Raw genomic sequence first — 12,418 nt, forward strand, 5'->3', positions numbered from 1 at the left:
GGTCTTGGCTATCATTCAACATCTTCGGGAGTCGTAACGGGTAGGCAGAAGCCAGTAAGTCCGACAAGCAGTATTACTAGGGGGTATTGGGTTACCCGGGTAACCGGGTTGAAGAGGGCAGTAAGGCAGTCGCTCTTTGTAAAGCACTGGTACTCAGTTGCACCCAGTTAGACTGGAAGCCGACCCCAATATAGTTGAGAAAAGGGCTCGGAAGATCATGGTATCGTGTGGACCCGCCATTAGGTAGCATTAGCTATGTGTGTATTATCTGAGTGGACTAGTTTTTGCTCCTATGGGGCAATTCTCCCCTGGGGTGATTTGGTTTAGTTAGAATTGGCAGGACTGGTCGAGTTGACATTTGTTGGTAAGTTAAATGTCAAACCTTAGTTTGAATGAAGGGCCATTTAACTGGAAATTGCAGGTTCATTTAAAAGTGTTATAGGCCAGAATCCTGGCCGAAATGAATAGGATAGGATATTAGTTATTAAAATATTTGCGATTTAGGCGTTGGCCACTAAATCATCCGTCGTGGTTTTACGCCAAAACTACTGAACCAATTCAATTATTTGATACAGTGCGCTACTACTTTTTGTCTGGATGCGGGAAGTACTTCCATTGGGAAACAGCTGTCCTTTTGTGCATATCGATCTGGTTTTAACTACAGATAACAGGCGGCAAGCTTCTGCAATACCTTTATCTAAACCAAACTTAGTACAGTTCAATTGTGTCCAGACTATCTTAACTTTCTCTGAATAAGGTTACAAAGAAACCAGTTCTCTCGTCATTAGGATGCTGTATGTATCTTAACGCGTAAGTAACCTACTTGATAATCTGCAAGGTATTGCACTTTTACTCTTATTGCATAAACTCTTTTCCTGACCTCCTCAATCCAGTCACCTGGACATCCTGGTTATACTTGGTGAGATTTTCTGGCTACTGTTTCCCTGTAACGACCGCCAAAGATGTTCAAATGACAGACAAAACCTATCAATTCAACATGACTTTAGAAATTGGTGAAAGATTTTTTTGCGCCTTATGGTTTCTGAATCAATATTATAAGGACATGCAAATGCTACCCTACCGCTCAGTAAAACATAGAAGACGTGAGAATACACAATATGTTAACACAGACCGCAATGGTATATGATTCTATCTATATTATTCAATTCTAAGGAAAACAAAATGTGACCCGCTAAATTACATTGAAATAACAAGAGTATTGTAATTAAGTCTAAGCGCCTACGATACTGCTAGTGCAATGATACAAGAAATTGTATTTGTTACAAACGCCTTGCTTTATAGTTTCTGCAAACAGAATACAACAAGCGATGCTGTGCTAGAATCGTAAGGCGCACATTGATACGAAACGCAACAACGTAATTGTAAAATGTACCTATTACCTAAACAAAAACAAAATTGGGATTTGTAAAGAGAAATTGCAAATATTTTTAGAAGATACGGCTTGTTATACAATGCGTTAAGATAAACTAAGTTAAAGATTTTTGCGGTTTATAAATAAGAATGTTTATGGACATAAACAGAACATTAACAATTTTAAAAAAAGTTGGGTTCATCGTAGCACAAAATTCGAGACCGAAGATTAGAAACCGCAGTCCACCAACTTTCATTCAGAAGATACATATCAAAAACAATCCTAACCACATTATTGCATAAGCAATCATCATCAACAGACGTACAAGATTATTACATCACAGCTTTACGCCCATCAATCACAAATTACCCACACTAGCTTACATTTTGACTCATCACACACAAATAAGATTGGACCATCATCACTTGTGTACATATTTATGCACTAGCTGTATGTCGCGGCGTCGTTCGTACAGAAAAAAATTAAGAGTGAATTTGTAAAAAGTAATTCTTTCAGGACTTGCTTTGAAATGAGTCTCAAGGGAACTACATTCTGCACCCACAAAAAAGTAACCTGTAGGTTATTCTGATGTATAAGCTATATTAATGAAAAGTGTCATCAAAAGCCATGACTGAGGAACAATAGCCTACTTTCAGATTTATGATAATACTGGCTTTCGTTACCAGTTTGCATATCCTCCCAAGAGAACTTCTTCCCGAATCCGGACAAAATATAGCCTAATGATATTCTGACACATAAGCTACCTCTATGTATATAACTAGCAAGTAACATCAAAATTCATTATGTATTTTTTTGCTCGAAAGAGAAACAACACTGTCTACATCTCTTTTATTTTCGCATTTTCCTTTCGAAATGAGCATTACCTTTGTGAATTCTTTCTTTCCTGTCGTGTTTCTTTATTATGGGCGTGTACAAAATAAATCGGAAATAAATAAATAACATAAACAACGTTTATATAAAAATTCCCGTTTATAATATTAGTGGGATTAACCCTTACAAACAAACACACACTTTAACATAATTTATTCGTACAGTCGACGTCACAAGAACATCTCGTTCTTAGAGGTCGGTAACCGCTCATCTTCCGAGTTCAAGGTCAAACGAGAGTAAAAACCTTTGTATAAATAATAATATTATCTAACATAGCTGTATTTATGATGAAGTCATCGTGTTTATATTTTTTGATCTTCTTTTTTTTTGTTATTTTTGCCTGACGCATCTCTGACGTGGAATTGTAACAACGACTGCATTCAGGGACGTCGGTTTTTCGTAACAGGCTCGGGGGTGTAACACTACTAAGTTCCAGACTCAGGGATAGTTTTTTATTGTTACGTCCGTGAAGCGATTAAGGCCGACTCTGAAATTGTACCCGAGACCGTGAACAGCAGTTGAGCTTAAGACCACTAGGTTGATGGGATATTCATATTCCGAAAAGGATAGGCGTATAATATTTTCATTACCATTTTAAGGAGAACGTGCTCAAATTTTTATAGAACCTTTAGAAACTGAGAGTCTATTTATATCAACCACCCATTGGTATACACCTAGACGAGAGTTAGAGTATAATTTACCCTCCTACGTCAGTCTGGCTTTCTATAAGTACTTAACCTATTAAGAAATACAAAAGAAAAATCCTCAAAATAACAAGCTACTCTACTACTCTGGGAACCCGGATAAAATTTCACCTAATAGCTTCCCTCTATATAGGGGCCATCTAGTATCATCCTCTGAGCCGTTTTCCCAACTATGTTGGGGTCGGCTTCCAGTCTAACCGGATGTAGCTGAGTACCAGTGCTTTAGGGGCCACCTAATACTGAAATATATTTTGAAACTCTTCGGCTCTACATTACCTGCAGACAACAAAAGGAATTCTTAAATAACCGCTACATAAACTAGTCTTCATTAACCACAAAGCTAGCTTCTGTCTATCAAAATCAAGATGAAGATGATTCACTAACAAAAACTCGAAGGTCAAAGGTCACTACCCGTTCTGAAGGTCAAGGTCGGCAGAAAGTGAGCGTACATGATGGGCTGGTTTGCAGTTTAAAACCTTCCGCTATATAAAAGTGAAATGTGAACTGGTACATTATTGTTTTCTTTATAGGTTTGCGGTAGTCGGCTGTTTTTGAGAAAGATACGGATTAAAAAAAACTTTTTGATTACGTTTTTGCAATCTATAAGGGCAAATGTCATACTGCGCTCACCAACACGCATGCCCAGCGTGGCATGGGAAAATCCCCTCTAGCTTTTGGGAGATTTTTGTCCAGCGTTTTGGCACTACTAAACCAGTTTGAAAAATTCTTTCTTTGTTAGGAAGCTGGACTATCCCAAAGTGACAAAGGCTATATTTTATCCGGATACGGGAAGAATTTAGGTTCGCGTTTTAAAATAAAATAAAAATAGTTTAGCAATAGTATATAAAAACATTTTTCTTTCTTTTCTTTTCTTGCTTTAACCTCGGGACGCGGGTGAAATTGCTGGTTTAGCATAAATCTTTGAAAAAATTCGAGTAGCTTTACTACATACACAGCTGCTAAGAAATAACATATCATGTGTTTACAAACTAGAAAAAAACTCCTACGCATGCAATGACAACGCATTTGGGTAAATGTGAAAATTATACAAAACTTCACGGAAGCTGACATTACGAGGTAATTACTGTATTTGAGAGTAATATCAATTAAATTATTTACGACTTACAGCCGTTATCGTTAGCCCAATATTCTATCTATCTGAGGTTTTACTTAGCAGAGATAGAAATATGACATTACTCGTATCGAGCAAATGTCGAGAATTCTATCTCCAGTAAGCTTATGAACGGATAAGTAGAATATTGGAAACGGCCTTTAAACTACACCTTTGGTATTTGTTTGGCGGTTTTTTTGGGCAGAAATTAGTCTGAATCATTTGCATAAGGCATTAAAATTACATTCCTAGTTTTATTTTATGGGGTTCTGTAGTATTCAATTACTTAATAATTTGTAAATAAATTCTTATTTCTAGCATAATAATTTCTTCGTCATTTTTTCCTCATTTAATCTGCCTAGCCTATTCTCAACTATGTTAGGGTCGGTTTCCAGTCTAACCAGATGCAGCTGAGTACTAGTGTTTTACAAGGAGCCACTGCCATCTGACCTCCATAATCCAGTTACCCGGGCAACCCGACACTCCTTGGAAAATCTGGTTATTAGTCTTTCTGGCTTCTGACTTCCCGTAACGACTGCCAAAGATGTTTAAGAAGTTTGTAGGCACGATGATTATTTTTAATACTTTAATAAATAATTATCGGAATGTTAACGACAACTTGATACCCGGCTGCTGGCTGAAAGATCTCTTGTTTCCAAGCGTGGGATATTTTATTTCTTTGGATTTTTATTTTCAATCTATATTAGTCTTAAAAACAAACATTGTATGTATTTCCGCTGTGGGTTCTGTAGTTATAACATTATTTCTCGTGAATTTGATTGATGATCTATGTCTAAAACAAAAATGTTTCACTTTTGCGAGAATCAATCTAGAGACCTCTAGCGTGGTAGGCACGCCAGGTAGATATACCAACTACTACTTCATCTGATATGGTTTCAAATATAAAAAAAAAACCTTTAAAATCATTAACAAAATTGCAATTATCTAAAACTAGTAATTATACAGTGAGTAGGCATACATAAAAACATGTAAATTAAATTTTGTGGAGAAAACCTAAACATTGATTTGTAATATAACATAGTATACATAACTAAGCACTTCATTTGTTAAAATAAATTGTATTTTAATTAGTTAATAAATATAAGTTGATCCCACAGTCAAACTGCTTTTACAGTTTTGTGGGACTTTGTTTTTAGTTCTTAAGTTTACTCTGTATTTTTCTAATAAATAAATAAATAAATAAATAATAAATAAAAATAAATAAACAAGTAAGTATGCATACATGACCAAAATGAACTATAATATAAATTGAAATAGCTATGGACCTATAAAATGGCTTCAATATCCCACAAAGCAACCCCACAATTTTGCACCGTTGACATTTAAACTCGGACTAGATAAAGCAGGTAATGAGTTGATACATAAAGAAAACAAAGCTTTATCTGTCTGTCTGTACACAAACAAGACAGTTGGTGTGAAAATATTGAATTAAAAGAACACTGGATTAAACGTTAAGCCGATGAAAAATAGAAGGATTCCAACCAACCATTTTTTCAGAGTTCAGAGAGGAAGCACGCTAGTTAAAACTATACTTTTTACAAAACAAATATATGATATTGTCTGCGAAAACTATAGTTTTGCAAAATACAGTCATAGGAGTCTTTCCAAACTGCCCGTAACTATGTAACGGCCTAGGGTGTTCAAATCAAATGACAGCCAGGATCCACCAAATTAATGTGCCATCTGAAACGCGGAGGTACTCGTCCTGACAAGATGGTCACCCATCCACCAAATGCGTAAAAGGTTGCTTTTACATGTGCTACCAACCATCTCCCGACTGACCGGGATTAATATAACCTAACCTTGATCACCAACGTAACCACGAGCACCTTACATTAAACCAACATGGCTTGAAAAAGTCATTCAACACCCGTCTCCAATTCCTTGAAAAAAATTGAAACAAACAAGTTTTTGTTTCACTTTTTCTAGAAAAAAAAGCATATTCTTTGAACCAATGGCAGCGTAAAACCGGTCTTCTTGGAGACTTTAATAGGACCAAAGGATACTTAGTAATGGCGATTTAAAAATTACAAGAGAACACTAATTAAAATCCGCCTACAGGAATCATTGGAATTCGATTTAATTTAATTTCAGATTGTTTATTTTTGTTGCCGTAAAAAACATTTTAAACCAATTAAATGTATGAGATTATTGTGCGCAATTATTTTGTCAGAATTTCTTTATAATTATAATTGAATGACATACGCTGGGGCTGCCAGGTTGTTCGAGAAAGTTACCACTACCCTGGTACACAAAGAGCTACAGAAGAAGCAATCATGATGGGTTTTTTAGACAGTAAGACTCTGATATCTATCTATACCTACTCTGGTATCTATTCTATACCTACAGCGAGAGGGTTCATTTAATGACTTCTCACCGAAACCTTTTCCCAACTATGTTGGGGTCGGCTTCCAGACATATTGGATGCAGATGAGTACCAGCGTCTTACAAGGAACGTCTGCCTATCAGACCTCCTCAAACCAGTTACCAATATTTACCATCATCATCTATCTAGCCTTTAGCTATGTTGGGGTCGGCTTCCAATCTAACTGGATGCCGCTGAGTACCAGTGTTTAACAAGGAGCGACTGCCTATCTACCCTCCTCAACCAAATACCCCTAGACAAGACTAGTTGTGAGACTTACTGGCATTCTGACTACCCGTAACGACTGCCAAAGATGTTCAAACGACAGCCTCTAGTCAAAAAAAACTTTGAACTTCAACCGAAACCCAATCACAGAACGAGCACATAGTCTAATGATAGTGACGCAACGAACCACGAAAATGATTAAGTTAAAAGCAAGATGGCGCCCGCTTGTCAATCGTAGCTTCCTGCATTCTTAGCGCCCTCGCTTCACAGAGCGGTTTGGGGTTCCGTCGAAATAGAGTAAAAGGCTTTTACTTGGCTTTTTGTTTAAGAAGTAATGTGTCGTGGCATGGTAAGAAAATTATTTAGCCTAAAACAAAATTAATATGGTCGGCAATGCTGCAAAATACTCCATTTTAATGAAAAAATACCCCATTTAAAAAATGTGCCTGTGCGTGTATCCAGAATCAGGATAATAGATAGATAGATTAATTTATAATATTTATTTGCCTACTTTGTGAATTTCAGGTAAGTCGTCTCTGTTGGTTTGATGTGATGTTTTGTATCCGAACAAGTTTGCAAATTATTCTTCAAATTGAGAACAGAACTTGTATAGAATTTTTACTTAACTGTCCAAATCAAATAACAAATATTTCTAGGCTCTATGCTGTAAAAATTGTTCATGGTGATATATCTCAGATTTCGATAGCACCTTGCCAAAAAAATTACCTATGCCCCATATAAGAAAACCTCTGTAGGATGGTGTAAATAAAGTGTAATATAATAAATAAGTAAAAAGCAAGTGAAGTACAGACTTTAAATCACCCATTCTCAGCACTTAAATGACAACAAAAACGACATTGCACCCACTTGCACCAATATGCAAAACAGATGCAACTAAGATGTTTTTCTAAGAACAAACAACTATGCCCTATAAAAACCGTGACTTGATATCCATAAATTTAAATCATCAATATTGATGGACTTCGACATTTCATAACAAAAAAAAACTATACTAATATTATGAAGAAGAAAAGTTTGTTTAAACGCGATTATCTTGGAAACTACTGGACCGATTTAAAAAATTCTTACAGTGTTAGATAGCTCATTTATCGAGGAAGGATATAAGCTACTTTTTATAAGATTCGCTCAGTAGTTTATAAGATACGCAAGTAAAACCACAGGAGAAAAATAATCGAAAAAAATATTTTTTGGTCTACAGAACCCACTCAAGTTTCAACGAAAAATACACTACAGGTTATTGCTGTTTTTTACTTATTTACCTACATTAAGTGTCCGAGTATCCCGTCTGATCTATATTGTATGGTATAAATACCGATGGACGGACGATCTGATCATCAGTAGCCATCTGCAGCTCCCAGGGTCAAGATGAGAGTTCTGGTCAGTGTTGCCATAGTAATTTGGCTTATTAAATACCTTTTTTAGTTAAAAACAAGGGTTTGTGTGAAAAGTGGTTTTGTTTTCCCGTGTTTGGTTTTTGTAAAAAGTGACTTAAAGGATCGTTGATAAGTATAATTTTTTGTTTACTCCACCTTTGTGACATATAGGTACCGCTAGTACTGCTAGTAGTCTATTGAGAGAAAAAATGTGCGGTGCTAATTTTAATCTCATTTTGATTTGTATCAATCTAGTAATTAGAATTAGTAATCTCTTTGTATTTTTTAAATGTTTATCTAGGAACCAAATATTTTTTTTCATATTTCCACGTAGATAAAAATGAATAAGTTATAAGAAAAATATTTTTCAAAATAATAGTGCTCTCGCACTTTATAAAATTCACCACTGTTAACAGCTGCATTGCAACTTTAGAAGTGATTAAAATAGAGCTACATTCAGCACGCATTAAAAGATAGACAAAAAAACATACAGAACCTCCTCTTATCATGTGCATAAATTACTCTTGAATTTTTTCATACATTTATTTTATTTAAATGTCATTTGTACTGCACCTATGTGTTTAGTGCATATAAATAGCAATGTTTTAAATGCATTGATTATCAGTAGCCATCTTAAGTTATCATAGACAAGATGAGAGTTCTGGTCTGTTTTTTTTTTTTTTTTTTAATTTCAATATTTTTTGGTGAAGTGAAAATTATAGCGCTTTTTTGGGACTATATTTTTCAATTGTTTACTTTGAAAAAAAAAACAGTAAGATAGTATTTTAAAAAAGTAGTTTTTGTCAATTTACGCAAAGAAATCTATTTTCTGTGATATTTGCAAAAAAAAACCTATGTGTAAACTATGTGTGCTTTCAAAGTTATAATATTGTTATGCTTATTACACAGTGCAAGTGCATAATCTTAAATTCATAAAAATAATAATTAATAACGAAACCTTTTTTCTATGAATTTATTATGAGCTTAGAATCTGCCTTTGGCCCTGCGGCACGTTGCAATTTTATTTTATATGACAACATTTATGTCGCAGCTCAGTCATATTACTCGCTTAGTAAAACATCGTCTACGCACTAAGCCTATTCAGTGCTCACAAGCTCTAAACGTGCCTATTCCGAGTAACTCGATATTCATAATACATTATGTAAGCCCAAGTTCATTGACAACATAAACGTCCTTAAATCGACAGCTTACTTCGAAACTTGCACGTGAAAATTCATAGAAAACAATTGTTTTAAGAAAACAATCAGTCTTAACAAGAGATATTGGGTTGCCTGGGTAACTGTGTTGAGGGGGTCAGATAGGGCAGTCGCTCCTTGTAAAGCACTGGTACTCAGTTGCATCCGGTTAGACTGGAAGCCGACCCCAACATAGTTGGGAATTGGCTAGATAGACGATGAGGTGTTTTGTGAAAACTGGCGTTTATAATATCGGTGAACTTGAGCCTCAATTGAACAATTTAATATATGCAATTACTAAAGTTCACCTTCAATGTAATGTGACATAAATAATGTAAAAATGTAAGAGCTTTATCTAGAACTAGCTTAGACTAGAAGTCTAGTACTAATATTATAAATGCGAAAGTAAATACATCTGTCACTTTCATGGTTAACTGGCTGAACGGAATAAGTGTTTTTTTTTTTTTCAACTACTTATTTACGATATTATTTCAATTATCAAGTTCAGAAGGAAATACTATGTTTTCAAGGATCATAGAAACAATTTTGAAGAAAGACCTCTAAAAACCACCACTAGAGAAGCTTCACTAAACGCATACAAAATTGCATACCAACTGGTTCGTCCGTATGAGAAATATGGTTCTACAAACAGAAAGACACAAACAGACACACATAGCGGTCAAACATAACACCCCCTCTTTTAGCGTCAACAGCCAAAAACCAAATGACAACTCTAACTAAAACCCACCACGTCTCTTTCAGATTGTATCCGCCCTCTTCGCTGTCGCGGCCGCCGCGCCCTCAGGCCTCTACGCCCCAGTCATCGTCCCAGCCGTCAGAACCGTTGCAGTACCAGCAGCCATCCCCACCATATCACCCGGAGACATCCAGGCAGCTGCCATAGACGCCCAAGTACAAGCCCAGGATCAGGCCCAAGCCGCCGCTGACAAAGCCAGAGAATTAGCTGAACAAGCTACTGAGAACATCAACGAGAAAGCGATAACAGACTCTACTGTAGGTAATGAGCAGAATTTGGAAGCTTTCTGGTCTGCTGAAGACAAGAAATGGCAGGCGGTTGATGCTTTGAAGACTGCTGAGGCTCAGATAGATGGTGCTGTAGCTAGCAATGCTAATCTGATTGCTAAATCCGCTGTTAACGGTGTCTATCCTTATGTAGCAGCTGTAGGTGCCGTTGCACCTATCGTGGCTCCGATCCCACCAGTAGTCTATTCCCCTTACGTAGGTGCTACCAGCTACTCCACCCAGACTTTGGTAACTGGACAAGAAATTAAAACTGAAATCAAAGAAGAGAACAAGGAACAAGAAGCTGCTGTCAAGACTTCCGAACCAGCGAAGGAAGCCGAACCAGCATCAGGTGCCAAGGAGGCAGAAAAGGCCGAAGCTACTGAATCCCCAGCTGTGAAAGCCGCTGTAAACTTAAACGAGAAACCTGCATTGATCGCTCAGCCATTGGTTGCTCAAATCGGACTCCCTAACGTATACAGATATGACGTAGCTATCCCAGCAGTTGGTCATGTGGTTGGACAACCGATTCTGAAGTATGCTGCCGTGCAACCAGTCCTGGCTCCGACGTTTGTCAAGGCCTGGTAAGAGTGGAGGTGGATTAATTAAAAATGATAATTCGAACGACTAGCTTCCTTGTTTTATTTTGGTTCTTAGTATTGTCTGCCTACACCCTTTTGGCGAATTAATTACGATTGTCTGTTAGATAATCAGCTAAAAATGTTGAAGGTGTCATCATGACAATAAATAGTGTGATTCATCAACTCATCATGTAATATTATAAAGATAAAGAGTTTTATTTATTTTGTTGAACGCGCTAGAATAATTTCAGTTGAAAAAATACTTCAGTGCTATAAAGCCCTTTTATCGAAAAAATACTTTTCATCCGAGTGCACCAGTACTGATATTTTAATATCATCTTTGCCTATTTAATGTTACGACATTTGTTTTTTAATTAAATAGCTTTGCTCCTACAAAATATGCAAGAGAATTGTACACCACGCCTACACAAGGCGTAGAATTAAAGCAAAATATCGAACGCTAACACTATTAGTATTTACTAGATGCACGACAGTTTTCCTTCAGGGAGCCAGTGGGTAGCCAAAATCCACATTTATATCATTACAATTAAATCTCTTGGTACCTACTGAACGGATTTTACATATTCTTATACCAATTAGAAAGCCCCGCACTTTGTGAATGGCAAAGGCTTTTTATTTGGGAATGGGAAGTATATCGCCCGTAAAACGGATGTGAGAAAAGGTTAGTCAAGACACAAAGTTAACATTGTAATGTCGACTTGTACATTCAAACTTAAACAGGTATGCTTAACTTATTTATAGTAGACAATTTACTTGTAAGAACGCCTGATATAATATTGCATCGGTAAATAAATCACTGCACGACAATCATATTTTGTTCAAAAATGGTTAGGCGCTCTAGAATCTGCTATGCATTAATACTATAGTTATTTTTTTCTCAAGTAAATACTATACACAGATGCTTAAAGGTGCGTTTTTGAATGTCAATAACTTATGATCAAGTCAAGATGTTTTACTTCACGTCAAAATACAGTGTCTTAAATAAAGTATTTCTTAGTCGTAAATCAGGAAAATCTTCGTTAATATTTTGCAATCCGAACTAAGGCTGAGCAATTAAATTTTACAACCCAATAAGATTAGGTAAAAAATCAATAAAAACAACCCTAAGAAAATTGAAAAATATATTCAAAATATATTTTTGTCGCTTTACAAGTCAGTGGCAAAAAAGTCATAAAATTTAGACATTTAGAACAAATAGTAATGTCTGGCGGGATCTCATACAATAATTGGTGCAGTTTTGTCCCAGTAAAAACGATTCAATTACACATAAAAATTAATTTCTATTTAAAAAAAATATGATTTCCTGTGATATTTACCAGAGTAAAAAAAAAACTATTTTTAAACCCGGTCATTTCTCAAAATGTCACATATTCAAACTTGCACCGCAACATATTTGTGCAAAATGCTACAGATCCATCGTTAAACACATTGTAATACTTGCTGACCTTTACCGGTACGGGGTAAGTAAGTCTTTATATACAGAGTGTTTTATTTAAAACTTTCTTGTTTTTCAA

At 35.9% G+C, this 12,418-nt stretch overlaps 2 protein-coding genes across 3 annotated transcripts in view; one reads left to right on the forward strand and one right to left on the reverse strand.

Annotated features, from left to right (window-relative positions):
• LOC110369629 (WD repeat-containing protein 7) overlaps positions 1-12,418 on the reverse strand; it is a 116,891-nt gene that overhangs the window by 48,145 nt on the left and 56,328 nt on the right. The window lies entirely within an intron of this gene.
• Positions 7,965-10,932, forward strand: LOC110369631 (pupal cuticle protein PCP52). 2 transcript variants are annotated; one of them, XM_021325140.3, is made up of 2 exons: positions 7,965-8,087; positions 10,042-10,932. In XM_021325140.3, exons 1-2 carry the CDS (start codon positions 8,076-8,078, stop codon positions 10,888-10,890), a joined length of 861 nt encoding a protein of 286 aa, XP_021180815.3. In that variant the 5' UTR covers positions 7,965-8,075; the 3' UTR covers positions 10,891-10,932. The 2 variants fall into 2 exon arrangements, with proteins under 2 accessions (XP_021180815.3, XP_021180814.3); XM_021325139.3 differs by lacking the exon at positions 7,965-8,087 and adding an exon at positions 8,595-8,747.

Source organism: Helicoverpa armigera, chromosome 27 (assembly GCF_030705265.1).
Source record: "Helicoverpa armigera isolate CAAS_96S chromosome 27, ASM3070526v1, whole genome shotgun sequence".
Classification (NCBI taxonomy): domain Eukaryota; kingdom Metazoa; phylum Arthropoda; class Insecta; order Lepidoptera; family Noctuidae; genus Helicoverpa; species Helicoverpa armigera.